The following is a 27,133-nucleotide window of genomic DNA, read 5'->3' as shown; positions in this document are numbered from 1 at the left end:
GAAGCTGCCAAGTCCCAGCACCAAAAAGTGCTTTCCATCCATTTTACTGTGAACACCATAAGCATAAAGCCTCCACGATCTTCCATAGGTCAAGAGCTTTTAATAGCTTTTGGTATTTATGTGGTACTTTTCATCTAAGCAATACAGTGCATGTTATGACATTATCTCACCATGTTCCTATGTAGAAGGTGGGAGGCAGGTATTATTAACCCCATTATACATATGAGAAGACTGAGGCAAAGGGAACTCATAACCAGCCTGCTAGGTTGGTTCTGTCACTCAGAATGAAGAGGGTAACTGTTGAGCCTCAGGACCCTTGTAAGGGACTCTGGGAGATTTAATCTGGCTTTCTAAAGTCCTGAAGAGGATTTTTTCTGAAGACTCTTGTGAGTAGGCTTAATTATAGGCTCCATCTCTTCTCTCTTTTGGCTGAGTGATCTGGGTCCAAGGAAGGGTGGGGCCATGGGGAGAAGGCGGTAAGTCACAGACGGTGGAGGAGGACAGAGAGAAATGAGAAACACCTAGTTAATTTTGAGTAGAGTCTTATTTCATTAAATAGATCAGAAAGTATTTATAATGTCTCCCCTCCACACATTAGGTTTTTAGTCTTGCTTGCTGGCCAGGAGAATTCAAGGAAGAATAAAATTGGTGCCCATTTATTAGTAGCTTATAATGTACTTGAATTCATAAGAAATACACACACTGAATAATATGGAAACAATACTGTCCTGGCAGGTAGAAACAGAACAGTAAGTGAAATAAGACTGTATGGAAAAGGAAGGTGAGTGAGCGATTGAACAGCCATTTTTTTTCAACCTGTAGATCTTTAGTGAGCACCACCACAGACCAGCCACTGTGTTAGAAGCTTAATATGTAATACTCCATCCCTGCCTTTATGGGCTTACAGGCTAGATTATTTGGGGAGAAAATAGTTGGCAGGGAATATGGGGTGAGAGGGTCAGGAAAGTCTCCTAGATGAAGTAAAATCTACAAACTGAGATCTAAATAAAAAATGGACATTGTACCAGCAAAGTGGAGAGAGAGATTCTGGGCAGAGGGAGGGGACCTTCCAGATGGAGCAGGGCAGTGGGAGAAAAGGGCTTCAAGGAGGAAAAAGGGCTTGGGCTTGGATCTGACAATGCTTTTCTGAGGTCCTCCATCTTTCTTCTCCTACGCCAGGATCTTTTCAATGAATACTATTTTTGCCTAATTGAATTTAAGAGAAGTATGCCCACTCCACTTCCAAATCTCTCTCTTACCTAACCTAATTTTAATGGCATGGAGATCATGTCTATTGCAAAAACAAAAAATCTACAAATTTCCTGCCAATTTTAATTTTTCAGTAAGAATTTGTTTTTTTTAAAAAGTGTTCCTTATTAAGAACATTTTCATATTTGTATGAGTTAATTGCCCAAGAACTGTTATGTCATCACAAAGTGGCATCTAGAAGTGACAAAGGACACTGATGTCTTGTCAAGGATCTAGGTGTAAATTGACACATGGGCACCAGATGGAATTCCAGCCAAGGCAGTCAGTGGAGCTGTCAAATCATGGTAGGTGACTCAAAGGGAGCAAAAAGTCCATGCAGCATTGGGTTTCACCAAGGACAGAGTGTACTGCCTTCTCAGCCTCACTTCGGGCCCCTGAAGGAAGCCAGGAGTTGGAGAGTGGGGACAGCCACTACTAAGTTTACCAGTTTGATAACCAAGGAATAATACTCCCTGACTTTTCTATGATTAGGACTCTAGGCCAGGCTGAGGGAAATCACTTGGATTACAGTACATCATCAGCTACACCCCATCTTCTCCACGTGCCAAAGGAAATGGGTCCCTAGCCTCTCTTCTCTGGAATAAGAACAGTAGGTGGCAGACTACAGAGCATAACTCAGTGGTTTCTGTATGCTGGGCAAGTCCTAGCTGCTGTTGTCTTCCCAGCTCTTCAGTGCGTTTCCCCTGCAGCCCTGTCTGTCCATTCCTTGTTCATTCAGTGTAAAGACCTAAATCTGGGAACACTCCCTGATCATCACACAAGACAGTGATGACTAAGCCAAAAGAAGCAGGTCCCCAGGCCATAGAGAGCCTTTGCTGAGTGCTACAGCCCAACCAACACCATCCTTTAGACCCACAGATCCTGGGGTGGTGGCTGCTTAACTCTCCAGGTTCACTTCTTGTCTCCACCAAAAAGCACATCTTCCCTGATCCACTGTCTCAGTTGGGTGGGATGACATCCTGTACACCAAAAGGTGGGGGGTTCGATTCCCAGTCAGGGCACATACCTAGCTCACAGGTTCAACCCCGGGTCTGGGCATGCATATGGGAGGCAACCAATCAATGAATTGATGTTTCTCTCTTACAATGATGTTTCTCTCTGTCTCTCTCTGAAATCAATGAACATATCCTTGGGTGACAATTAAAAACAAAGAACATCATAGTTCTCCTGGTGTCCTCAGACAGCCTGTTACATACACATGTGTCTCTGTTCTCCTAGAAACAGATGATTGATATTATTACTACTAACAATTATTAGTAGTAAATATTTTGTTAGTTGTAACTAATGTTATCAGAGTCAGTACAAATACTTAACTTATAGTTATTATTAATCATAGTAAATTTAACTATTTGTTTCACAAGAACCCCTGTGAAGTTAATGGAGTAATCCATGAACCTTCAGGAAATATGCATGTTGTTTCCCAAGCATATTTTATTTTTTTAATATAATGTATTTATTTTAATTGTTGTTCAAGTACAGTTTTTTGTCTTTTTCTCCCATCCCAGCTCACCCCTCCATGCTCCCCACCTCCCTCCCATTTCCACCTCCCTCAGTTTTTGTCCATGTGTCCTTTATACTTGTTCCTGTAAACCCTTCTTCCCCTTTTCCCCTGAAATTTCCTCCCCTCTTCCCTCTGGTCCCTATCAGCCTGTTCTCTATTTCCAGTGTGTTTGGTTATATTTTGCTTGCTTGTTTGTTTTGTTGTTTAGGTTCCTGTTAAAGGTGAGATCATATGGTATTTGTCTTTCACCACCTGGCTTATTTTACTCAGCATAATGCTTTCCAGTTCCATCCATGCTGTTGCAAAGGGTAGGAGCTCCTTCTTTCTGCTGCATAGAATTCCAATGTGTAAATTGAATATTTTCTTGATTAATAAAACTGAATAAAAGAATCTATGCTCTGCTGCTCTTTGCATACAGTTCTTACCTCCCCAGAGTTTTGTCTTCTCACAAGGTCCAGACTCCCTCTAATGGTTGTATTTGGTTGCAAAGGAGTTCCTCAAATTCACCCAGAAATCTGGTCTGATGTTTCCCTTTGAGGGGCATTTAAAATTGATGAATAGGATGTGGACTTTTTGGACCTTGTGTTGCCTTCTGATATTCATGAGAAGTAAAGCCCCCAAAAAGGTAAAGTTCATTTCAAATTTCTTTCAACAAATCATTAGAAAAGGAGTTAAAATCCATTTCTAAAACATACATAAAAACTATTCAGTAAGTTCAGTAGTGAGGCTGAAGTGTTGAGACTTTCATGCTTGAACCAGAAGAGTAATGAAATTACAAATGGACATTAGACATTAGACAGAGTTGTGGGACCTCAGAGGTGTGAGAGAACCTCACATCCACCTAGGGGAGCTGCCCATTGGTTCAGTTCTCTTGACCACACCCTGCCAAGGGACCCTGCCAGCCTCCCTCAGCCTGCCTCAGTCATGGTGCCATGTCAGTGCTGGTGGTAAGCAAGCTCCTGATGCAAAACCGAACAGGAAGCTCCCATCATCTCTTTTTATTTAAAAAAAAAACCATTATATATAATGTCAATTTCCTGTTTAATTAATTATCAAGTTTATTAAAGGTAAATTAATTATACAAATGTAGTTTGTGCTTTGGAATCCCAAACAACAACTAATTAATGCAAAATTACTATTTCTGAAGTTATTTTAAAGTTTGTGTCTTCAGTGTCAATTCTGAAGGTGGTCAAACAGGACCGCTGTTTAGTCAGGAAGGGTTGTAGGCAAACAGACCGCTGGTGGTCAAAACAGACCACTGTTTGTCTCTGCCCCCTCCTGGAAATGTCCTCCAAAGACACATAAAATAATTGAAAAGCCAAAAGAATAGGAGATGAGGTTGCAGAATAGGAAATGTCAATATACCAACAAGTGTGGTATATCTGACTTAGCAGAGAGAAAGCTGACCTCTGAATGGCTGCAGAGGATACTGATGTGGATGCAGTGACCTTCATCTCTTCAACCTGGAAGGCTCAGGAATCACAGTTTTCTGTTTGGGAGGTAGGGATGGAGGATAGAGCTGACAAGATCTTGTGGCGTGAGCATCCATCCCCTAGGATCTCTGCATACAGCCAGCAGACAAGAAAAGAAAAAGAGAATGGAGAATCGCACATGAGGAATTATTATGGGTAGCATGTCCAGGGACTTTCTGCAGATGACAGGCAGTGTGGAGGAGGCCTGAGGGCCCAGAATAGTCTCTGGTTGGATGGCCCAAGATCAGAAAGTCAGCTCAGTGCCATAGGAAGAGCTAAAAAATGAGAACCTTGAACTTTTTTTTCATTCCACTGATCTTGCAGCTCAGATCTTCTCTGATCCTGTCTCCCTACCTGAGTAATGAAGAAAACAACATCTGTCCTGGTAGCCCCTCAGGGTTGCTAAAAGGACAGTCTAGGCATGGCATTGGAAAGCATTTTGCTAAAACTTACAATAGGTTATAAATTACAGTACGGTTAGAGCTTGGGAGCCAGGTATCTGATTATAGAATCACTTGTTTCTACTTTCTCAGAGGTTTAGTAACACATTGGTGGTCACGCTGGAGGAAAAATAAAACTTGGTGCCTTACTAAAGGGAAATGTGTTCTCATGGGCAGGAAGGGGTGACAGCCAGGCCAAAGACAAAGAGGCCTTTCTCCTGCAGCCACTATTGGTCACTGACTGCGAAAGTCGAGATAGATGCAGAGCAGAGCCATTTGGGGCTCATCTCACTGGGTGATCAGGTAACCAGATTCCTGGCATTGTGCCCCAAGTGGCTACACTTCATCCATCTCTTGCTGTGTTAATATCATAGCCGTGGGGGCCAGAGGAATGGGTAAAAAGAAAGAGAGGACCTCACTGACTGGCCATTTTCCATCCTTGACTACCTGAGACACCAAGTCCGGCCAGAAAACCAAACCCTGCCAGGACACCCCACTGCCCAGAAATGTGGGGTGTGATTGGTCAACAGCCTGGGTCCTTGAGCAGGGTTATGGCAGGATGACAAAGTGATGCTCTAATCCCCTGGTCAATAGCCTGGGTCTTTTCCACATGTGTTTATGCAGGGCTGATGGGCTCGCCCTGCCTGCTACATCCGGAGCAATCACATCCCTACACCCTCCTCCATCTCAGCTCAATGGAAACACATCCACCAGGAAAACTCTTCAGAGGTTATCAGGAGTGACCCAGAGTGGGGAGCAGAGCACAGTAAATGAACACCTTTGCGGCGGGGTGGCTGGGCTCCTCCCCTGGGGTTGCCTGGCAGGGGAGGCAGTGCCAGCTCTTACTGGGGGAATTTGAGCCACTTTGCCCAGCCTGGGGGAAGCAGGAGAGAGGTGGGGCCAGACAGGAAGAGGGGAGCCCCTGTGACTCAGAATACAGCATGCCATTGTGCTGAGTGACCTCAGAGGGGCCTAGAAAGTCCTTTGCCTCAACCTCCAAAGTGGCAAAGGACTTTCACATTGAGGGGGCTTTGGGAAAGAGTACATGGCTGTGGTTAGATACTTAAAGTGTCCTGTAAGGTGGGTGCCTGGGATCTGTTGCTGTCTGACGTCTATGAAGTATTTCCTTTGTGTCTCCTGAAAGGTGGAAGGATCCAGAGCCTGCCCAGAAACTTTCAGCGGCTGAGATAGAAGATTCTCCGGAACTGCAACACGGCTTGCAGGGGCTTTTCCCCACTGCTGGCCTGGTGGGGCCAGGGTGGCTTGCCCAGAAGAGGCTCCCCAGTGTGCCTGTGCCCCAGCCCCACCACTGACCAGGTACTGGGCTGACGGGTGTGTCTGTGTGTTTCTGCTTAAGGATGGGCCAGACTGGTATTGAAAGCAAGTGCCACAGCTTGGCCTAACAGCCTCAGTGTGGCAATCAGGCTGTCCAAACCCAAACTTAGGGTACAATTTTCCAACAAGTAGGAATATGGCTCTTTGGGGGGCATGAGGTTGATGGTTTGAAATGAAGTCTCTGACTAAGGAACTCAAAGGTCTGTGCTTGTTCCACCTGTTGAGGCCAAAGCCATGGGAACTGAATAGACTCAAAACGAACTGCCTCATTGCAAGTTGTGTGATCTCACAAGTTCCTTGGCTTCTCTGAGCTGCAGAATATGTTCAGCAGCAAATGCATTAAATAGGTATAATAATTATGTTTCTGGAATGGGGCTATTGAAGAATCAAATGAAATAATGCCTGTGAACATAACTGTGACTATTTTTTGTTATTATTTCCACCTCCCTAGCTGTGCAACCTTAAATAAAAAATTTTAACTCCTTGGGACTATGCTTCCTAGGAAATGAATAGGTCGGATTTGTAAAGGGTTTTAGCAGCTCTAACATTCTCTGCCAAGACCCAAGAGGATGATCGGCTTCCTATAGTTTAATTAAGTGCCAATCTTAGGTGCTGAACACTCCCCCTTTCCAAATGTGTCCCCAGTCTCCACCCACCCTCCCCTCCTCTTAAGAATATATGGAATTTTCTTGGAGGGTGAGCACAACTGTATGCATTGCAGCAAGAGCTGTGACAACAGATGTTAAGTAGAAATGGGGGCTATTGGCTTTGTACCCATTTACAGCATGTAAAAAGTTTTGACAGCTCTAGCTTCTCAGTGCTCCCAGTTCCCACTCATCTGCCCTAACTGAGAATAACTGGAAGTGCATATGGGCAGACAGATATTGGAATATCAGGTCTGCTATTCACTACTGAGGGGACCTTGAATTTTATTTGACTTCTATAATACTGTTTCCTCATGGAGCTGTGGAGCTATTACCTCATGGGGATATTCTGAGGGTCAGATAAAATTTCTATAATGTGCCTCGGGCAAGTAGCAAGTAGTTGTATGTGTTGTTGCACATTGTCCAGTGTTCTTTCCCTCTGAGAGTTAAATTTTCATTATCGCAGCTGTTAGTGATCATAATTGGGAGTGAGGTCAACAGTTTCAATCTCCCTCTTTCAAACAAAGGAGCTAGAGGCAGCAGCCCATTCAGGCATTACTGTATCTTTCAGACCATAAGATGCACCTAAGTTTTAGAGGAGGAAAATAGGAAAAAAAATTTTGAGGCAAAAATGTGGTAAAATATTTATTAACATAAATAACATAATATTTCACCAATGTAAGTATAAACAGAAGTCAACAGCAGCATTAACAACCATTATTTCTCCCAAATTTGGTGGGGCGAGGGGAGGGTGCAAAAAGTGCATCTTATAGTCTGAAAAATATGGTAGCTTTCTGCAGCCCTGAATTTAGACAGCAAATAGAAATAAGACCCTAAGCATGGCCATCCTGCTTTTGTTCATTAATAACTATCTGAAGCATCTGTAGGAGCAGAAAGCTAAGTCCAGACATTTCTCAAAATTGCCCCCAAAGAGCAGTCCCTGGCCATGCAAATTACTACAGGTTTCCCACTGTGGGAAGGGCCAATAAGGGCACCAGGCCTCCATGTCTGGTGACCAGGGTAATGAATGAGCTTCTATTCAAGAACCAGTCAACAATCTTGGCATAAATCTGAGTGGAGAATGGCACAAAGAGGTGCTAGGAGAGCTCCACCTAACACGAAACTGGAACACTTCCCCAGGTCACAGAGTCATGTTCCACAGACTTCTCTGGCAGCCTTCACCTAGCAAATGTATTACTGGCTTTAATCTCATGTATGCTTGGGGCCAGTGAGTACAGGGGAAAATAAGATGCAAAAACCTTTTCTTCTCTCTGGGTTCCTCCTTCCTGGCTTCTCCAAAACCCCCAGGTTCAGTAAACTTAATTGACAAAGAAAGTGAGAAAAGAAGTTTTCCATATAAATAAAATGAGAGGCCAGGATGATTCCAATCCCCTTGTATGAGAGCATTTTGAATACATTATGGTATTTTCATCTTCTCACTGATCTCACAAGGGAAATGCTATTGTTAATCCCATTTTACAGATGAGGAAATTGAGGTGAGAGAGGTTAACTAACTTGCCCAAGTTCACACAGCTGCTAAGTGATGAAGCCAGGGTTTAGACCCAGGACCTAGTTTATAATCACTATGGGAATATTTCTGGGAGTGGATGAAAGAACCAGAAGTTTAAGAACCAGCAGCTTTCTAAACATTACCTCAGTCCCTCAGTACTTTAAAGAAAGTCTATGGAACATCTACTACGAGCCAGCTACTCTATTCTAGTAAAATCACATTGATTTTACTTCCTTTTGCCCATACACCACCAACTAGGAGGTGGGTATTTTCTCTGCTTTATAGAGAAAACTGAGGCTCAGAGAGATGACGTGGCTTCCCAGGTCACACTGCCTCCCAGTGGCGAAGGTGGGCATGACACCTTGTTCTTGGGGCTCTGTGGCCAGTGCCCTCTCTCCTGATTCTGCAGTGACCTGAGTGGCAGCTTCTGGTTGTCTTCTCTCTCTCTTCCAGGGAGGATTCACCATGTGCTCTGAGACGGGCTCCAGGTACACGGGCATGATGCTCTTGCCCTTGGCCACCACAGCCATCATTGCCAACCTCCTGCTGTACTTTCCCAATGGGCAGGTGCTGGAGCCTGCCAAGATCACAGACTTGGTCTGGTTTTTCCATGGCTTTCTTGGAGCTGGACTCTTGGTAAGAGTGAGGTTTAGCTAGCTCACCTCCTTGAGATGAAGGGTGGTCCCTAAACACCCTGCAAGTCGTAGAACAATCATCTCATCTTGACAGCACCTTCCCTGGGCCCCAAGGGCATGGCTGGCCGCTCCTCCTCTGTACCCACAACATGGAATACATAAACAGCTTCCACACTGTACTGACACACCATACTGCAGGCATCTTTCTGTTTCCTTCCTTCCCCCATTAGGCTACATGTTCCTCCAGTACAAAGTCCAAGTCTCATTAGCCTTTGTCCTCTAAGTTCCTACCCAGCCAAGTGCCAGCTAAGACTGGACTTTAATACATGGCTGTTAACTGCATGAAAGATACACTTTATAAAATTCACAATAACTGAGTATTTGTCAAGGTCATCAGGTTTAAAGATGACCATTTGAAAAATAAATTATGTTACTTCCATCAAGGCTTTCCTAGGCAAAATTATGGGGTTAGCAAACTTTTTCTGTAAAAGGCCAGATGGTAAATTATTTCTAAGCAATGTAGTCTCTTGTTCTAACTACCCAGCTCAGTAGTCTGAGGCAAAAGCAGCCACAAACAATATGTAAGCAAGTGGGTATGGCTGTATTCCAGCAAAACTTTATTTATAAAACTGGCAACTTGCTGAATTCAGCCCACATGTTTTAGTTTGTTACCATCTAAATTAGGTATTGAGTGTTTTCCTTCCTTTCTGCCTTTGTTTTCATTTGGCTCCTCTTTTCCCAGTAGTCCCCTTTGAAAAGATCATTTGGTTATGTTAATAGGTGCTTAATAAATGGATGAATGCATGGGACATAAAGAAGTGTCAGAAAAGGTGGCCAGTTCCCTTCCTGATTCTTGTCCCCACACAGTATTAGACACAGTGATGTCTCAAGGTGCATCCACTTACCACCCACCCTTCCCATCCATGGCAGAGGGTAGGCCTTCCTGACTAAGAGAACATCTAAAGCAGCGATACCTGGGTCAAGGTTGTCTGTTTCTCAGCTCAGAGCACTTCCTATGGGGCAGCACAGATCTAGAAGTCTAACAGACCCCATTCAGATTTTGAGTCTGCCTTGACCCTGCTATATGACCTCCCTGAGCTGCAGGGTAAGGAAAATTACACTATCTCACAAGATGGTGGAGACACTAAATGAGATCATGTATGCAGAGTGCCCCCACATCACTGACAACCAGTAAAATGCAATCAATCCTCTTTCCTGGTTCAGATCGCCAGCTCCTCCACTTTCTCTGTGGATCCAGCCCAGTACCTGTCAACTGCCTCTTACTTTCACTGCCTATGTCTGCAGGACAGGTTTGCATTTCTCAGCTCCACCACCAAGAAAATCCCTAAACTCACTCTGATCAACTCTAGTATATATAGGAACATCAGCACCCAACTTCTCTCAAAATATAAATGAGCAAAGGTAGTTACTATTGAAAAGAATCGAGTAGCTTGAGATCTGGGTTTGCTAATAGCAAAATCTCAGAACATTTATTGAAACAAAGTACCTCAGAGGGAAAACATTCTCTGACCAGGAGGAAAACAGAGGGGAACCTGACTCAATCAGGGACCTGACACCCTGTCTCCACAGCACCCCTTAACACCAACTGGCTTGTCCAAACCTCGCTCCAGCTTTCCAACAAAACCTCCCAGAATCTCCTGGAAAAAAAGAATGGTTACACTTGTATATTCCCAGTGAAGTGGGAATATACATAAACAGGACAGAACCAGTCCCGGAAGCTGCATAAAGTAGAAAGGGAGAGCCAGTCTTTCCCTCCCCACTCCCCTTCTCTTCCTTCCTTCCTTCCTTCCTTCCTTCCTTCCTTCCTTCCTTCCTTCCTTCCTTCCTTCCTTCCTTTTTTTTTCTTTTCAGTCTTTAGTGTCTACTTTGTGTTCCCATGAGTCTGGCTCTAGGGCAAACTAAAGCAGTGGCCTTGGGGTTGGAGAGAAGATGGTGTATTTGAACTGGGAGATGGTAGGCACAACACTGTACTATTCTAAAGTTTCTGTAAGATGAGTGTATCAATAATAGCTATCACCTATGGTTATGGTGGGCATTCTATGAGCTCATGTAGGGAGCACCCGGTCCCAAGTCTGCCTTGTGGCTAGTGTTCGTTCATTCAATGGCAGCCGTAAGAGAATTGGAGTAAGGGGGGATCACACCATCTTTGTACCTTGTGTTACAGAGTCAGATACACCCACTTCCATTATAAAGAGAGAGCTGATAACCAGGCAAACTCAGCACACTCTTATCCAGCAAAGTGGATACACAGTGCCAAATCTTAAACCTGTGGTTCTCCTTTTACTAGATGCCATGTATACCCCAGCTCTTATCAAGGCTTCACAAAATTTGCACACCAGCTGGAAGTTTGGTGTGGCGTCTGTGCATTATGCTTACAGGGGTGTCCAAAAGCATACTCCAGGTATGCTTTTGGTATCTCTGGGCCACATTGGAAGAAGAAGAGTTGTCTTGAGCCACACATTAAATACACTGCAACACATAATCACACAAAAAAATCTCTTTATGTTTTAAGTAAATTTACAATTTTATGTCGGGCCACATTCATAACCACCCTGGGCTGCATGAAGCCTGTGGACCACAGATGGGACAGTCCTGCTTCACAGTGACTTGGATACTCTGGGGAGGGGTATGTGCCCTCCATTTCTCCACAGTCTGCACCACTCCTTAATATGTTATACCAAGATATATATTTACCTAAAATCGCCTGCAGAGCCTCTAAAGTCATGTGGGTTTATATTCTCATCCCCCTACACCTAGCCTCAGACTATCTTCTTTAACATTAACCACATACTTATCAAAATTTCCTCAACATATGTCTTAGTCACCTTGATGGGAACTGAGGACTGGTGATCTCTCAGATGCTGGCACCAGGAAACACATTATCAATCCTTTCTCAGGATGAGGTGATTTTCTTTCGTAAAGTTAAGTACATCTATTGTGTATTTATTTCCTGTCCTGGCACATGGTCCTGTCCCACACATCAAAGCACTGTGGGCTCAGTCCTGGGTTGGAGCACATACCTGGGTTGCAGTTTGAAACTCTGCTGGGGCGCATGCAGGGTTGGGGGCAACTGATCGTTGTTTCGCTCTCGTATCAATGTTTCTTTCTTTCTTTCTCTCTCACTTTCTCTATAAAATTAATAGACATGTCCTCGGGTGAGGATTTTAAAAAAGATCCCAATTTAACTACATAATTAGTCATATAAGGTAATATTCACAGGTCCCAGAAATTGGAAATGAATGTATATTTTGGTTTGGGAGGGGGCATTTGATCGGCCTACTACAGGGGATAACGTGGAAACTGATCCTCTGAGGGTATACCTGTGGACAAAGGGTGTCAAGCATATTCAAGGTCCAGAGGCATGAAAGGCCTGGGTCCATCCTGGAAGGCCATCAGTTGGTGTGTCAGGAGTTCTGAATGGTGGAAAGGAGGTGGCACCATGAAGTGCTCATGTACGAAAAGCCCAAGGCCTACATTGTACTCTACAGGCTACGAGGAATCAAATAGCTAGACACACAGTCAAACCCTGTTACCAAAAATATATCATTCCCTTCATTACAAGCGGTTGTTTTTCCTTTTTGTTTGTTTGTTTTGCCACAGGTTATGGTGCCAGCACTAATGCTGTTGAGAGGAGGTGGGGAGCGCTGCTGTACTCACAGATGTGGGGTAAGTTCTGTGGACTCTACAAAATGCTTAACCTCCTACCCACCCTCACCCACAAAGGGCTTCTTTCCTAGGCCGTGTGCTTTGGCTCCTTTGAAGAATAGACTATGCACCAAAGCTCCCTTTAGTGCATGGATATCCCAATACCCATGCACAGTGATATTATACAGGGTTCTAGCCAATAGAGGCCCTAGAAGAAACAACCCTGGAGAAGATCTGGGGAGAGTAATTTGCAGTAGACACAAAGCTGGCGAGCTCCTGTAGACCAGCCTGCTGGGTTTGGTTGTTTGTGTTTCTATCTGTCTGTCTGTCTGTCAGTGGGGAGGTCTAGGACCCTCATAACTTCTCAGTTTCTTATTTTCCTGTTAGTTAATGGGATAACACATCATAGGACTGAGATTCAAGCAAGAAAGGACACTGAAGATTGTACCTTCAAAAATATTTTCACAGGGGTTCTCTTAAAATGTCCTGTGAAGAACAAAAAGCTGCCACCCTTATAAGTTCATCCATTACGTATTTATTTCTTGTTCCTGATCTGGTCCCCAGGCACAAGCCACCCATTGCTTTTACATTTCTAGTTCACACACCATCTCACTTCTCTTTTATGCTTGAAAAATTCCCTGTTCCAACCCTTGCAGCTTCCAATCAGACCCTCCACAGAGGACTTAGACCCATGTTGCCTGAGGACCATCTCCAAGGAGCCCCCTGAGTCATGCTATCAGCTCCATCGGCCCCCCTCCCTCCCTCCCTATGGTAAGAAAGATACAACATGGACATGCCAGGAATAAAAGCTTATGCTTTGAAACAAAAAAGTCCTTCAGCTTTGCCCCAATTCAGTGCTACACTAATATGCCAGGTAACCATTCCTTGACACTTACATCTCTGTGACACTCACCCACCCATAATCCAATCAACATATTTATGGAGTTTGTATACAGTGCAACCTTCAGTTGGTCACTAACTCAGGCATTAAAAAAAACAACAATAATTCATTTGCTCACCCAACCATACAACCAGTATTTACTGAACACCAAACACCAGAGTGGCAAGTGTCATTTAGAGTGCCATCATCAATTGATCAGTCACTCTGTTTGGAAAGGACTGTGAGCTTTCATCTAGGACTGGAGGAAATTAATGCTGAGGTCAATTACTGATGTGTACCAAGAGTGTAGATGAGGGGATTGACAACACACATACTTTATGCACCAGGCAGTGTGTAGGCATGGGGGTGAGGGGGTCAATGTGAATAAATCACATTTTCCACTCACAGTTTAGTAGTGGATTACTTCATTCCTTAGAATTGTAACTGGGGTAGATGAATGGACACAGGGTATCCCAGCTCCAGCACCCATTTTTTGGTACATTTGGCAAGCAAAACAAGGACATCTACTTGGTCTGGCATCTGCAAGAAAAGATTTAGGTTATCTTTAATCTGCCAGGAAACTCAGGGGATGTATCTTTGACAAGCTGACTTCCCACCACTTTCCTCCCCATTGCTGCACTGAATTTTTGACTCTGTTCCATTGCAGATGCTGTCCCCTGTACTTCTGACCATACAGGGCACTCTAGGAGCTGTGTACTGTGTGATCATTTCTTCACTGGGTTTGCTCAGTGGCCCCTTCTGTGACACAGGCAGTGGAAACTACACCTACCCTTTCAGGAATGACAGCCTGGAGTGAGTACCATTCATGGTCTTGGATCAGTGTCTAACACCTAATGATGATATAGTTGATGACCACAAAGAGTAGGAGCTCTTAGTATTCACCATCCAGTAATGGGGCAAAGTACTTTCATTCACGCCTAGGGTCTTGTTCCTCTCTTCATACTTGCTCACCCGCTCCCCAGTCAATAATCTCTAGGAGGTGATTAGTGCCTGTGAATTAAGGCACTTCTTGCCACCCAAGTTACTCATTATAATACCTGACTTCATTAACCCCAAGTATTAAACTAAACTGAGTATGTGCTGAGGGCCTGACTAGTACTTGCTAGGCACTGTCATAAGAGAAGAAGGTATAAAGGAAGGATAAGACGACTTGCCTATCTGCAAGTAGCTCACAATTGAACTATAAAGACTTAATTACCAAATCTGGAGTTGAACAAATATCCTGAAATGGCTGGACCTATGGTAATGCACATTTAGCTTCCTAGCAGGATACAGAAAGAGACCCAACACCAACTGATTGAAGAAAACCCTGCTTCTCCTCTCATCTCATATTCTCTCCCTGGATGGATGTATGCAGATTGCATCCATCCACACAGCATTTGGAGTCATCTAACTATCCATGTAAATAATTCCCAAATGTTTATCTCAAGCCTACAGCTCTTGAATTCTTAACCCAAATATCTAATTACCTCCTTGAAATTTCCTCTTGGACATCTCACGGTATTTCAATATTAATATGTCCAAAATCCTTATGTCCATAAATCTTTTGTCAGTTATCCTAATCCTATTAAATGTCACCTGAAAGCTGAATCATCTTTGATTATTCTGCCTTCTCACTTCTCACGTTAAATCCATTACCAAAATTTGACAATTCTACCTTGACAATAACCTTGAATATACATTGCTCTTCACCTGGTCTGTTATCACCCTGTTCCCAATCTCCCATACCATCTACTTCCTCTCCTGTAACCATCCTCCAACAAGTATCTGTTGGGGGAGGTCATCAAGAAGATGTGACCACCAGATGACACTAAGCTGAACCCTGGCAATTGGAAGCTCCTCAGCCCCTCCCTTGTTCTTGAAATGTGTACATACTTGTGTTCCCCAGTCCCACAAACTATTTCAAGGATACAGCCTGAAAAGAGCAATGTGATGTGGAGACTGTCTGGACAGTATATGTGACAATCCAGTTAGGGCCCCTCTATAAAAACTTTGAAGATTCTAAAGAGTGGGTGTGGAGAACTACTCATCTTGTGGTCATCCAATACAAGTATCATAACTAAATTCCTTTGCTTATTAAACCTGCCACCTACTAATCTGGGGTGGTCAGCCCTTTTCTTTAGACTCTCCCTATACGTCCTCTATGAGGGCTGGTTTCAGGTTTCACTTGGGAAGCTCCTGGACAGGTTTAGGAAGCAACAGTATCCTGGCTGTATTTAGTCCTTCAATCTTTTTGCCATATATTAGCCAAAAGGGTTTCATAAAATGTAAATATGCTGATAAGGCCAAGAAACTTTTACACTTAAGGAACTTGCTATCTCATTGGTAACTCAATAAATGTGGACATGAATATGGGCAAAGGTAGAATTAGACAGAAATGTCCAATACAGGATCTGGCATAAGTAATGCCTGCTTGAGTGTGCTTTGTAGGGTAATAATATGGGTGTAATATGTTATAGTTTTAATTGGAACATTTCACCTAAAATGTTATATGGTGTGCTTGAGTGTGATGTTGTGATGTACAGAATTTCATTCTTATGACTTTTCAATGAAAGAGTTTGTAATAAAAAAGGGGTGTGATTTGTGTCAGGCCCTGCAGTTCTGTGAAATATGACCTGATAACAGATTCCATTTGCTTTTCACTCAAGAAATACATTCTAATTCCAAAATTCTTTATGGTTTTTGAGCATATGCTATTTCTTTTTATGATTCATTGCACTCCTCTCAGCTGCTGTCTCCTCCAAGGCCAGGCAACTCCAGCTTCCCCTGTGAAGACTTCTCCAGCTACTCTAGACCTCTAGACTTCCTCTTTCTATGATAATACTTATGATATAACTAAAATATATTGCCTGCTACATGGCAGGCAATGAGCTAATACCTTACCTAATCCTCCCAATTACTCTATAGTATTGGTGCCACTTTTTATGTTTTTATTACTTTTTTGGTGGTATATATGCCTTTATTTGGAAGTGGAGTCTTTGCAGATGTAACCAAGTTAAGATGAGGTCATGCTAAATTAGAGCAGGCTCTAAATCTGTCTTTTTAAAAATATATTTTATTGATTATCCTACTACAGTTGTCTTATTTTCCCCCCTTTATTACTCTCTGCCCTGCACACCCCTGTGCACCAGTATTCCCTCCCATCCTTAGTTCATGCCCATGGGTTGTACATGTAAATACTTTGGCTTCTCCATTTCCTATACTATTCTTAACCACCCCACCCCCAACCCTGTCTATTTTATACCTACCATCTATGCTTCTTATTCCCTGTATTTTTCCCCCATTCTCTCCCATGCCTCTCCCCACTGATAAGCTTCCATGTGATCTCCATTTCTGTGATTATGTTCTTGTTCTAGTTGTTTGCTTAGGTTTTTTTTTTTAGGTACATTTGTTGATAGTTGTAGTTTGTTATCATTTTACTGTTCACAGTTTTGATATTCTTTTTCTTAGATAAGTTCCTTTAACATTTCATATAATAAGGGCTTGGTGATGATGAACTCCTTTAACTTGACCTTATCTCAGAAGCACTTTATCTGCCCTTCCATTCTAAATGAGAGCTTTGCTGGACAGAGCAATCTTGAGTGTAGGTCCTTGCCTTTCATGACTTCAGACACTTCTTTCCAGCCCCTTCTTGCCTGCAAGGTTTCTTTTGAGAAATCAGCTGATAGTCTTATGAGAACTCCTCTGTAGGTAGCTGTCTCATTTTCTGTTGCTGCTTTTAAAATTATCTCCTTATTTTTAATCTTGGGTAATGAAATTAGGATGTGCCTTGGTATGTGCTTCCTTTGGTCCAACCTCTTTGGGACTCTCTGAGCTTCCTGGACTTATTTCCTTTACCAGATTGGGAAGTGTTTCCTTAATTATTTTTTCAAATAAGTTTTTGATTTCTTGCTCTTCCTCTTCTCCTTCTGGAACCCCTATGATTTGGATGTTGGAACATTTAAAGTTGTCCCAGAAGTTCCTAAGCCTTTCCTCATTTTTTTTTTTGAATTCTTGTTTCTTCATTCTATTTTGGTTCAATGTTTATTTCTTCCTTCTGGTCCAAATCATTGATTTGAGTCCTGGTTTCCTCCTCTTCATTATTAGTTCCCTATATAGTTTTCTTTATTTCACTTTGCATAGTTTTAACTTCTTCCTCCATTTTGTGACCATTCTCAACCATTTCTGTGAAAATCCACATTACCAGTGTTTTGAACTGTGCCTTTCATAGGGTGGGTATCTCTTCATTGCTTAGGGTTATTTTTTCTGGAGTTTTGTTATGTTCTTTCATTTGGGCCATTTTTTGGGGGGGGGTCTTGGCACACCTGTTATGTAGTAAGGGGTGGAGTCTTAGGTATTCAATAGGGCGGGGCAACCCACCTCCCTGTGTTGCGGTGCTGTGTGAGGAGGAGGGGTCTGAGAGAGAACAATGCCACTTGCTTGGCTCTTGCTGACTTTCAGTCACTTTCTCTGCTACCCACAAGCAAATTGGGCCCTTCTGGTGCTAATTCCTGGGTGTACATTTTAGGTCCCTGTGGGTCTCTCTAATGGGCTCTCCTTTGAGGCTGGGAGTTTCTCCCACTGCTGCAATCCCTACAGGTTTTTTCAGTCAGAGGTTTTGAGGCTATTATTACCCTTTGCTGGAACCCTGGACTGTGCAGTCTCACTCCCCAGTTATTCCTCCCAGTTTATCTGCACGGAATTTTGGGACCACCCGGTCGGCTAGCCACCACCTTACCCACCCAAGTCCTCCAGCCACTGCCTTGCCATGAGACCTCGCTGCCCAGGTTGCCTGTCACCACCTCTCCCACCGCTCTGGATGAATTTTCTTTTTTAACTTCTTTGTTGTTGGATTTCCACACAGTTGGATTTTCTGCCATTTCTGGGTGGTTTTTTTCCTAATTTGTTGTCCTTGTTTTGGTTGTGTGAGAAGTCACAGTGTATCTAACAAATTTTTTAGACTGTAAGACACACCAGAGCATAAGACCATAAGGTTGCTTCCAGCACTTGGCTATTGTAAATTGTGCTGCTATGAACATTGAGGTGCACAGGTTCTTTTAGATTGGTGTTTCAGTGTTCTTAAGGTATAATCCTAAGAGTGTAATTGCTGGGTAAAAAGGCAGTTCCATTTTTCATTTTCTGAGGAAATTCCCTACTGTTTTCCAAATTGGCTGTACCAGTCTGCAATTCCACCAACACTGCACCAGGGTTCCCTTTTCTCCACATCCTCACCAACACATGTTGTTTGTTGATTTGTTTATGATGGGCACTCTAACTGGTATGAAGTGGCATCTTGTGGTTTTAATTTGCATCTCTCTGATGGCTAATGATGCTGAGCATGTTTTCATATTTTTCTGGGTCCTCCGTATGTCCTCTTTGGAGAAGTGTTTGTTCAAGTCTTTTGCCTATTGTTTAATTGTTTTTTGTTTTTTTTTTTGTCTTCCTAGAATGGAGTCGTGTGAGTTCTTTATATATTGTGGAGATCAAACCCTTGTTTGAGGTATTATTGGCAAATATGTTTTTCCATATAGTTGATTCTCTTTTCATTTTAGTACTGTTTTCTTTAGCCACGCAGAAGCTTTTTAATTTGATGAAGTTCATTTCTTTATTTTTTCTAATATGTCCCTTGCTCTAAGGGACATATTAGTGAAAATATTGCTGCATGGAATGTCTGAGATTTTTCTGCCTATGTTTTCCTCTAGGACTTTTGTGGTGTCGTGACTTTATTTAAGTCTTTTGTCCACCTTGAATTTATTTTTGTGTCTGGTATAAGTTCATGATTGAGTTTCTTTTTTTTGTATGTAACTCTAGATCTCTCAACACCATTTGTTGAAGAAGCTATTTTTTACTCCATTTTAAGTTTCTGCCCCCTTTGTCAAATATTAATTGATCACAGAGCATGGTTTTATTTTGGGGCTCTCTATTCTGTTCCATTGGTCTATGTATCTGTTCTTATGACAGTACCAGGCTGTTTTGAATACTGTGGCCTTGTAATACAGTTATCAGGTATTGTGGTCCCTGCTATTTTGTTCTTCTATCTCAAAATTGTTGAAGCTATTTGGGGTTGTTAATGGTTCCATATAAATCTTTAAAATGTTTGTTTTATAGCTGTGAAATATAGCAATTGCTTTGGGTAGTATGGACATTTCAATGGTGTTAATTCTTCCAATCCATGAGCATGGTACATGCTTTCATTTGTTTATGTCTTCCTTAATTTCTTTCTTCAGTGTTGTATAGTGTTCTGTGTATCGGTCTTTTACCTCCTTGGTTAAGTTTATTCCTAGATACTTTATTTTTCTCGTTGCTATAGCAAATGAGATTTTTTCCTGATTTCTGTTTCTAATATTTCATTGTTTATGTACAGAAATGCCTTTGATTTCTGAATATTGACTTTGTATCCCACTGTTTTTCCAAATTATCTTATTAGGTTGAGTAGGTTTTTGGTGGAGTCTATAGGGTTTTCTGTGCACATTATCATGTCATCTGCAAAAAATGACAGTTTTGCTTCCTCTTTTCCAATTTGAATGCAATTTATTTCTTTTTCTTGTCTGATCTCTGTAGTTACAACTCCCAATATTATGTCGAATAGGAGTGGTGAAAGTGGACAACCTTGTCTTGTTCCTGATCTTAGTAGGAAAGCTTTTAGTTTTTGCCTATTGAGTATGATGTTGGCTATAGGTATCTCATATATGGCCTTTATTATGTTGAGGAATGGTCCCTCTATTCCCACTTTGCTGAGTGTTTTTATACAAATGGCTGCTGTTCCTTATCAAATGCTTTTTCCACATGTATTCATATGATCATGTAATTTTTTGTCTTTCCTTTTGTTTATGTGATGTATTACATTTATAGGTTTGTGGATATTGTACCATCCTTGCATCTCTGGGATGAATTCCACTTGGTCATGGTGTATGATTTTTGTAATGTATTGCTTAATGTGGTTTGCCAATATTTTGTTGAGGATTTTAGCATTTATGTTCATCAGTGATATTGGCCTGAAGTTTTCTTTCTCTCTTATGTCTTTTTCTGGTTTGGGGATTAGGGTGATGCTGGTTTTATAAAAAGAGTTTGGAAGTCTTCCTTCTTCTTGGATTTTTTGGAATAGTCTGTGAAGGATAGGAATTAGCTCTTTCTTAAATACTTTGTAAAATTCTCCTGTGAAACTGTCCAGTCTAGAACTTCTCTGTGTTGGGAGTTTTTTTATTACTGCTTCAATTTTGTCAGTTATTATCGATATGTTCAGGTTTTCTGCTTCTTCTTCATTGAGTTTTAGAAGATTATATTTTCTAGAAATTTGTCCATTTCACTTAGGTTTTCAAATTTCTTGATATATAGTTCTTCATAGTAATTTCTTATAATTCTTTGTGTTTCTGTGGTATCAGTGATAATCTCCCATTTTTCATTTCTGATTGTGTTTATTTTGATCCTTTCTCAGTTTTTCTTGATAAGTGTGCTTAAAGGCTTGTCAATTTTGTTTATCTTTTCAAAGAACCAGTTTCTGGATTCATAGATCCTTAGAACTGTACTTTTAGTCTCTATGTCACGTAATTCTGCTGTGATCTTTGTTATTTACTTCCTTCTACTTGCTCCGGGCGTCTTTGTTGTTGTTCCTCAAGTTCTTGTAGGTGTAGAATTAGGTTGTTTATTTGAAATGTTTCTATCTTTTTTAGGTAAGTCTGTATCATTATGAACTTCCCTCTCAGGACTGCCTTGGCCGTGTCCCATAAGTTTTGGGTTGTCATGAGTTCATTTTCATTTTTTTCCAGAATCTTTTTTATTTCTTCCTTGATCTCATTCTTGACCCATTCATTGTTTAATAGCATGCTATTCAATCTCCATGAGTTTGAGTGTTTTTTAATTTTTTTCCTTGGGGTTGGTTTCTAGTTTCAGTCCCTTGTGGTTGATGAAAATGCTTGATATGATTTTAATTTTCTTGATTTTTTTGAGGCTTGTTTTGTGTCCTATCATGTGGTCTATCTTTGAAAATATTCCATGTACATTTGAAAAAGATGTGTATTTTGCTTCTTTGGGATGAAGGGCTCTCTATATATATCATATATATATATATATATATATATATATATATATATATACATATGATAATCAAGGGAAGAATTTCATTTCATCTAGGACATTGTACAATGCCACAATATGTTTGTTACTGTTTTCTTTGGAAGATCTATCCATTTTTGACAGTGGGGTGTTGAAATCCGCTACTATAATTCTGTTGCTGTCAATATCTTTCTTCAAGTTCTCCAAAATTTTTTTTTATGTATTTGGGTGCTCCCATGTTGGGTGCAATATATATTCACAATGTTTATGTCTTCTTGATGGATTCTTCCCTTGATTATTATGCAGTGACCTTCTGAGCCTTTTTTTGAAGTATATTTTGCCTGATATGACTACCCCAGCTTTTTTTTTTTCCTGTCCATTTTCTTGGAATATTTGTTTTCAGCTCTTCACTGTCTTAGGTCTTTTCTAAAAAGAAAAGACTGTGTAGGTCTTTTCTTCTGAGGTGGGTCTCTTGTAGGCAGCATATGTATAGGTTATTATTTCTTATCAATTCAGCTATTCTATGTCTGTTGATTGGAGCATTTAATCCATTTACATCTAAGGTTATTACTGATAGGTAGTTATTCATTGCCATTTTACTTCCTTCATGCCTGCAACTTCTCTCTCTCTCTCTCTCTCTCTCTCTTCCCTTTTCTTAAAGTAGTCCCTTTAGCATCTCTTACAGAGCTGGTTTGAATGAGGTGTGTTCCTTTCCTTCTTTTGTCCAGGAAACTCCTTATTTGGTCTTCCATTTTAATTGAGAGCCTTTCTGGATAGAGTAGTCTTTGTTGACGGCCTTCATTTTTCATTACTTGCTCTCGCATTACTTGGAATATTTCTTGCCAATCTCTCCTGGCTTGGAGCATTCCCATTGAGAAGTCAGCTGCTGGTCTTACCAGGGCTCCCTTGTATGTTACTTTCTGTTTCTCCCTTGCTACCTTTAAGATTCTCTCTTTATCTTGGAGTTTTGCCATTTTAATTATAATGTGTTTTGAAGTGATCCTCTTTGGGTGCCTCCTGATTGGGACTCTCTGTGTTTTCTGGATTTGTGTCACTTTTTCTCTCATCAAATTAGGGAAGTTTTCCATCATTACTTTTTCACACTGTTTTCCCATCCCTTGCTCTTCTTCTTCTCGTTCTGGTATCCCTATTATATGGGTATTATTATGTTTCATGTTGTCCTGCAGTTCTCTTAACACCTCTTTGTTCTTTCTGAGTCTCTTTTCCTTCTCTTACTCTTTCTGGGAATTTTTACCTACCTTGTCCTCCAGCTTGCTGATTTGATCCTCTGTTTCATCCAGCCTGCTTTTGATTCCTTCTACTGTGTTCTTCAGTTCAGAAATTGTATTATTCATTACCTCTTGGCCCTTGTTGATAGTTTCTATTTCCTTTTTCATGTCGATACAGTTTGCAGTGATTTTATTATAGTTTTCCTATAGTTTTTGGTAATTTCCAGAGAGCACATTGAGCTTCCTGATAACCATTGCTTTGAACTCAATATCTGATAGTTGACTTGCCTCTATTTCATTTAGCATTCTTTCTAAAGATTCTTCCTTTCCTTTCATTTGCTGTGTGTTTTTTGGCCTTCCCATTGTTTGTGAGACTCTTCTTGTTAGCCGGTATTTCTTAAATTGATCTTTCCTGACTCCTTGGGTTTGTAATGTGAAGTTCTATGGTGGGAGACTTGTGATATTCAGTGGCATAGTCTCCTTGATCTCCTGAACTTTCTGCTCTTGGGATGTCATTTATGTTGGCTCTCTGGGTGTATTAGGGTTTTGATTGTTGTTGGAGCTTTCTTTGGTGGGTTCTTCCCTTCAGCTGATTTACTGAGGGTCACTCTGCATACCATGTCTGGTATTCTGTTGTGCAGGTGCAGACAGGTTGTTTCGAAGCTGGTTCTTCTGTTGGTCCAAAGTTATGAAGCTTCTCTCTTGCTATTATTTAGTTGTTTGTTCTGGGTTCTTTCTCCACCGTTTAGTTGTAATTCCAGATTGGTCTTGGATGGAGGTTAGTGTGGCTTCCACTCACTCCTCCACCATCTTCCTTTATTATCTGTTGGTGGTCCCTTTGTTGGTGGGTTCTCTCTTCTAGCAGGTATATTGGTGTTCACAGTTCCCACCTACTCTTTTATGTGACCAGTTGGAAAGGGTAGACAAAATGGATTAAGACAGTGGGGTTGTATTCTATGGGTTTTAAAGTACCAACACATAGAGAAGAGATAGGAGATCTTTTGGATAAGTATAGTGCTAAACATGATATTTCACCCAACTAGCCACTTTTTAGAAAGGGTAGAAAAGAGATAGGACTCTTGTTAGGGGGGGGGAGGATTGTGAGTTGAATCCAGAAAACAGAGTGCTTGTGGGAGGTGAGATACAGTGAGAGTAAAGGATAGAAAACAGGCGTAGTGTATGAGAGGAGAGAGTTAACCACAATAGTAATAAAGTTCGGGAAGACAGTGAAATGGGCTAAGATCTAGGTGGGGTGCTGTGTAGTATTTGCAATTGATGGAACAATAATTATTTACGATAATACTGGAACAACAATCATATGACAGAATCTATGTGATCTGAATAACAAGAATAGGATGTACATGGCCTAGAGTAGTGTGCTATGGGAACACAAGTGAAGTGAGAGAAGGAAAATTAAAAATACACTATGAAAGAGAGAACAAGGAAAACCAGTCAGACAATGCAATTAAACAAACAAGTAAAATGAAGACTACTAAACTGAAAGAAGAGAAATTAAAGAAACTAATAAAATAAAAGAAATAAAAATAATGAAATAATAATAATACAAATAAACAATAACTTGCAAATTCTCTGGAATAGTGAAGTGAAATTTGTCTCAGTTTCTCAGTTGTTGGAATGATCCCTCATTGGGTCTGATTCTAGTCCTGTCACAGCTCCAGGTCTTATTGTCTCACTTGTGGGTGGGAGGTGGGGATGGCATTGGGGGTTGTTCGGGGAAGAAAAAAAGAAAAAGCCTCCTGCTGGCTTTAAACTGGCCAAGTGAGTTCTGCTGGTCTTCCTGGGTGCAAGAGGCTGAGGGGTTTGAGTTTTGCTTTTCTCCCTTCCTATAGTTTTGCAGAGATGAGGGCCAGGTCTGGGCCGCACTCTTCACAGTTGCCCAGCCTCCTGCCCAGTTCCTCAGTTCACTGCTGGGCCCCCAATTCCCTTCTGCACCAGTCCTACACCTTCAATCCACCAGGGGTGCTGTACTTGAGGTGCACCAACTAGGGGCAACTTACATACCACCTTCTCAGTCTTTGCTGTCCTAGGTGCTTGGCACTCTCAAAGTCTCTTCAGGGTAGTTGGCTTCCCCACTGAGTTAAGTCTTTCTGGGGACTGCTGCCTCCCTGAGTCCTGCAGCTCTCCTCTGTAGGGGGGTGCTTCCTCCTTCCTCTTAGTGAGCCAGTCCTCCTCATCAGGGCAGGGGCACTGCCTTGGCTGCAGTGGCAGGTGTGGGCATGCGGCCTCCACTTCTGCTGTGGGGGTGGAGGCACTAATAAGTGCCCAGCCTCTCCCACGGCCCAACTTTTCAAACAGACAGGAGACTATCCGAGTCAGAGTCTGTCATGACCCAACTCTTCTCCCTTCTCCAGGCATCCCCTGGCTCCCCAATTTCTCTGGTAATGACCCAACCGGCACCCACAGTCTCAGTGGGTGCACACCACCTCTGTGCATTTGCCACTTTGTCTTTATTCCCCTCAGAGACTTCAAGCATCCAGGTCCCTCCTGGAGCTGCTCAGACCTTATTTGGCAGAGGAGGGAGCTGTTGACCCAGCTCTCTCCCAAGAATGTGGCAGACCTGGCGGGCACTGGACCTGGGGCTGCAGCCATCCTCATCCCTGTGCTGGTCCCAGGGAGCTTATCGTTTCAAAGCAATCTCCTTACTGTCTGATTTTTCAATGTCCTCCACAATTTTGGCCTTTAACCTTCATGTATGCTGGGTTATTGTTTGCTGTTCACTGTGTTTCTCAGAAGATCGGCTAGGTGTTCCACTTGTGCAAAGGGGGACATGGACTCTATTCCCACCTATCTCACTGCCATCTTAGGAATTTCTGTTGTTCCACTTTATGCATTTATTGGTTGCTTCTTGTATGTGCTCTGACTGGAGATTGAACCCCCAACCTTGGTGCATAAGGACAATGCTATAACCAATTGAGATACCCACCCAGGGCCCCAACATCATTTTTAACCCATCTTGCACATACAGAAACTGATGTACAGAAACATTCAGAGAAGTTATGAAGAACTTTTTAGTGAGAAAACTGGAGTTAGGTCCTGGGTCTGTGGGACTTTCATGCCCAAGTTTTTAACCACTCTTACTGCTTCTGAGACCCATATAGCAGCAGTTAAAATCTTGTAGCCCAGAATTCCCCACTTCTTCATATTCTCTCTTGTGTGACTATGTCTGCTTCCACAATGCCATGTTGAGATATTGTGCTATCGGAGGGCAAGACGGTATGTTCAATCTTCCCACCAATGAACAATAGTAAAGCTGCTGTCTTTAGGAAGATGAGGGCAAAGAAGACCCTAAAGCTTTGTAATCTCCTGTGTTAGATTAGTGCCTCTCATACACTTGTAAATGACAGCCCCCTCCATTTACTGTCACTTAAATCCAGACTTATTTTCTCCTCTTTCCTGGCAGGGACAACTACTTGTTCAACCAGCCTACCTGGGCCACTTGCCAAGAGCCTGAGCACATCGTCCTGTGGAATGTGGTCTTGTTCTCCATCCTCCTAGGGATCGGTATAATAGAAGCTGTGCTTTGCCTTAGCCAAGTTGTCAGTGGGCTCTCAGACGTCTACTGTGGTACCTGCATCCGGAAAGGACAGGTCAGTGCTTCCAGAACCCATGCATTTCCATGCCACTTCTCCCTGACCTGTTCCACACTCTCTCTCCTTCCCTAACCCCATGTTCCCAAAGGTAAGCCAGCAACTAGGAAATGCCTTCTGAACTGTAGAACTTCATTTGCCACTTTGGGTTTAATTTTCTTTCAGGTGAACATAACTGGCTTATGACTGACCTAAGAAATTACAACTGATTGGCAGATGAATGAGAGCTCCCCAGGTTTCAGAAGGACTGGATTTGATGAATGTCAATCTCCAGAGTTATGAGAAGCTGAGAAAAATGCCCTCAACTTTCTTACCAGAGTAGGTTTTTTATAAAAGGACAACAGTTTTTAAAACTTCATCAACTTTGTTAGAGTAAATTCATAGGGATGTACAATAGAAATAAAAAGATAATATAATAATAAATGCTTAAATGTATTCATTGGTTGTTATATTCCAGGCACTGTGCTATACACTTTATCTACATTATTTCAGGTAATCTTATTAAGCAAGTGGCATTATAATACCATATTGCAGAGAGAAGTTCATTGCTTGTCTGAAGTCAATGAGTTTAAGTTTTGAATTTGAGCCTGATTCTAACATTTGTATTCTAGACCATATTCCAGTGGAGCTCAGAGTTTACTGCTTAGATACTAACTAGTTCCCCGGATTATAATAGGTGCTACTCATTTACCAAAAAAAAAAAAAAAAGGAGGAGTGGTGACTCTGTGNGCAGAGAGAAGTTCATTGCTTGTCTGAAGTCAATGAGTTTAAGTTTTGAATTTGAGCCTGATTCTAATATTTGTATTCTAGACCATATTCCAGTGGAGCTCAGAGTTTACTGCTTAGATACTAACTAGTTCCCCGGATTATAATAGGTGCTACTCATTTACCA

At 41.9% G+C, this 27,133-nt stretch overlaps 1 protein-coding gene across 1 annotated transcript; it reads left to right on the top strand.

The window, feature by feature from the left end:
* The first annotated feature begins 462 nt into the window (after positions 1-462).
* LOC119000397 (transmembrane 4 L6 family member 1-like) lies at positions 463-26,570 on the top strand. The gene is made up of 7 exons (XM_037065319.1): positions 463-476; positions 5,827-5,987; positions 8,614-8,807; positions 12,428-12,493; positions 14,020-14,165; positions 26,055-26,241; positions 26,407-26,570. Exons 1-7 carry the CDS (start codon positions 463-465, stop codon positions 26,425-26,427), a joined length of 789 nt encoding a protein of 262 aa, XP_036921214.1. The 3' UTR covers positions 26,428-26,570.
* The last annotated feature ends 563 nt before the right edge of the window (positions 26,571-27,133 follow it).

This window comes from Sturnira hondurensis, unplaced genomic scaffold, assembly GCF_014824575.4.
Source record: "Sturnira hondurensis isolate 20B ecotype Veracruz unplaced genomic scaffold, ASM1482457v3 Scaffold0015659, whole genome shotgun sequence".
NCBI classification, from domain to species: Eukaryota; Metazoa; Chordata; class Mammalia; order Chiroptera; family Phyllostomidae; genus Sturnira; species Sturnira hondurensis.
The sequence above is the reverse complement of the archived record's forward strand: the minus strand, read 5'-3'. Positions and strand labels throughout refer to the sequence as shown.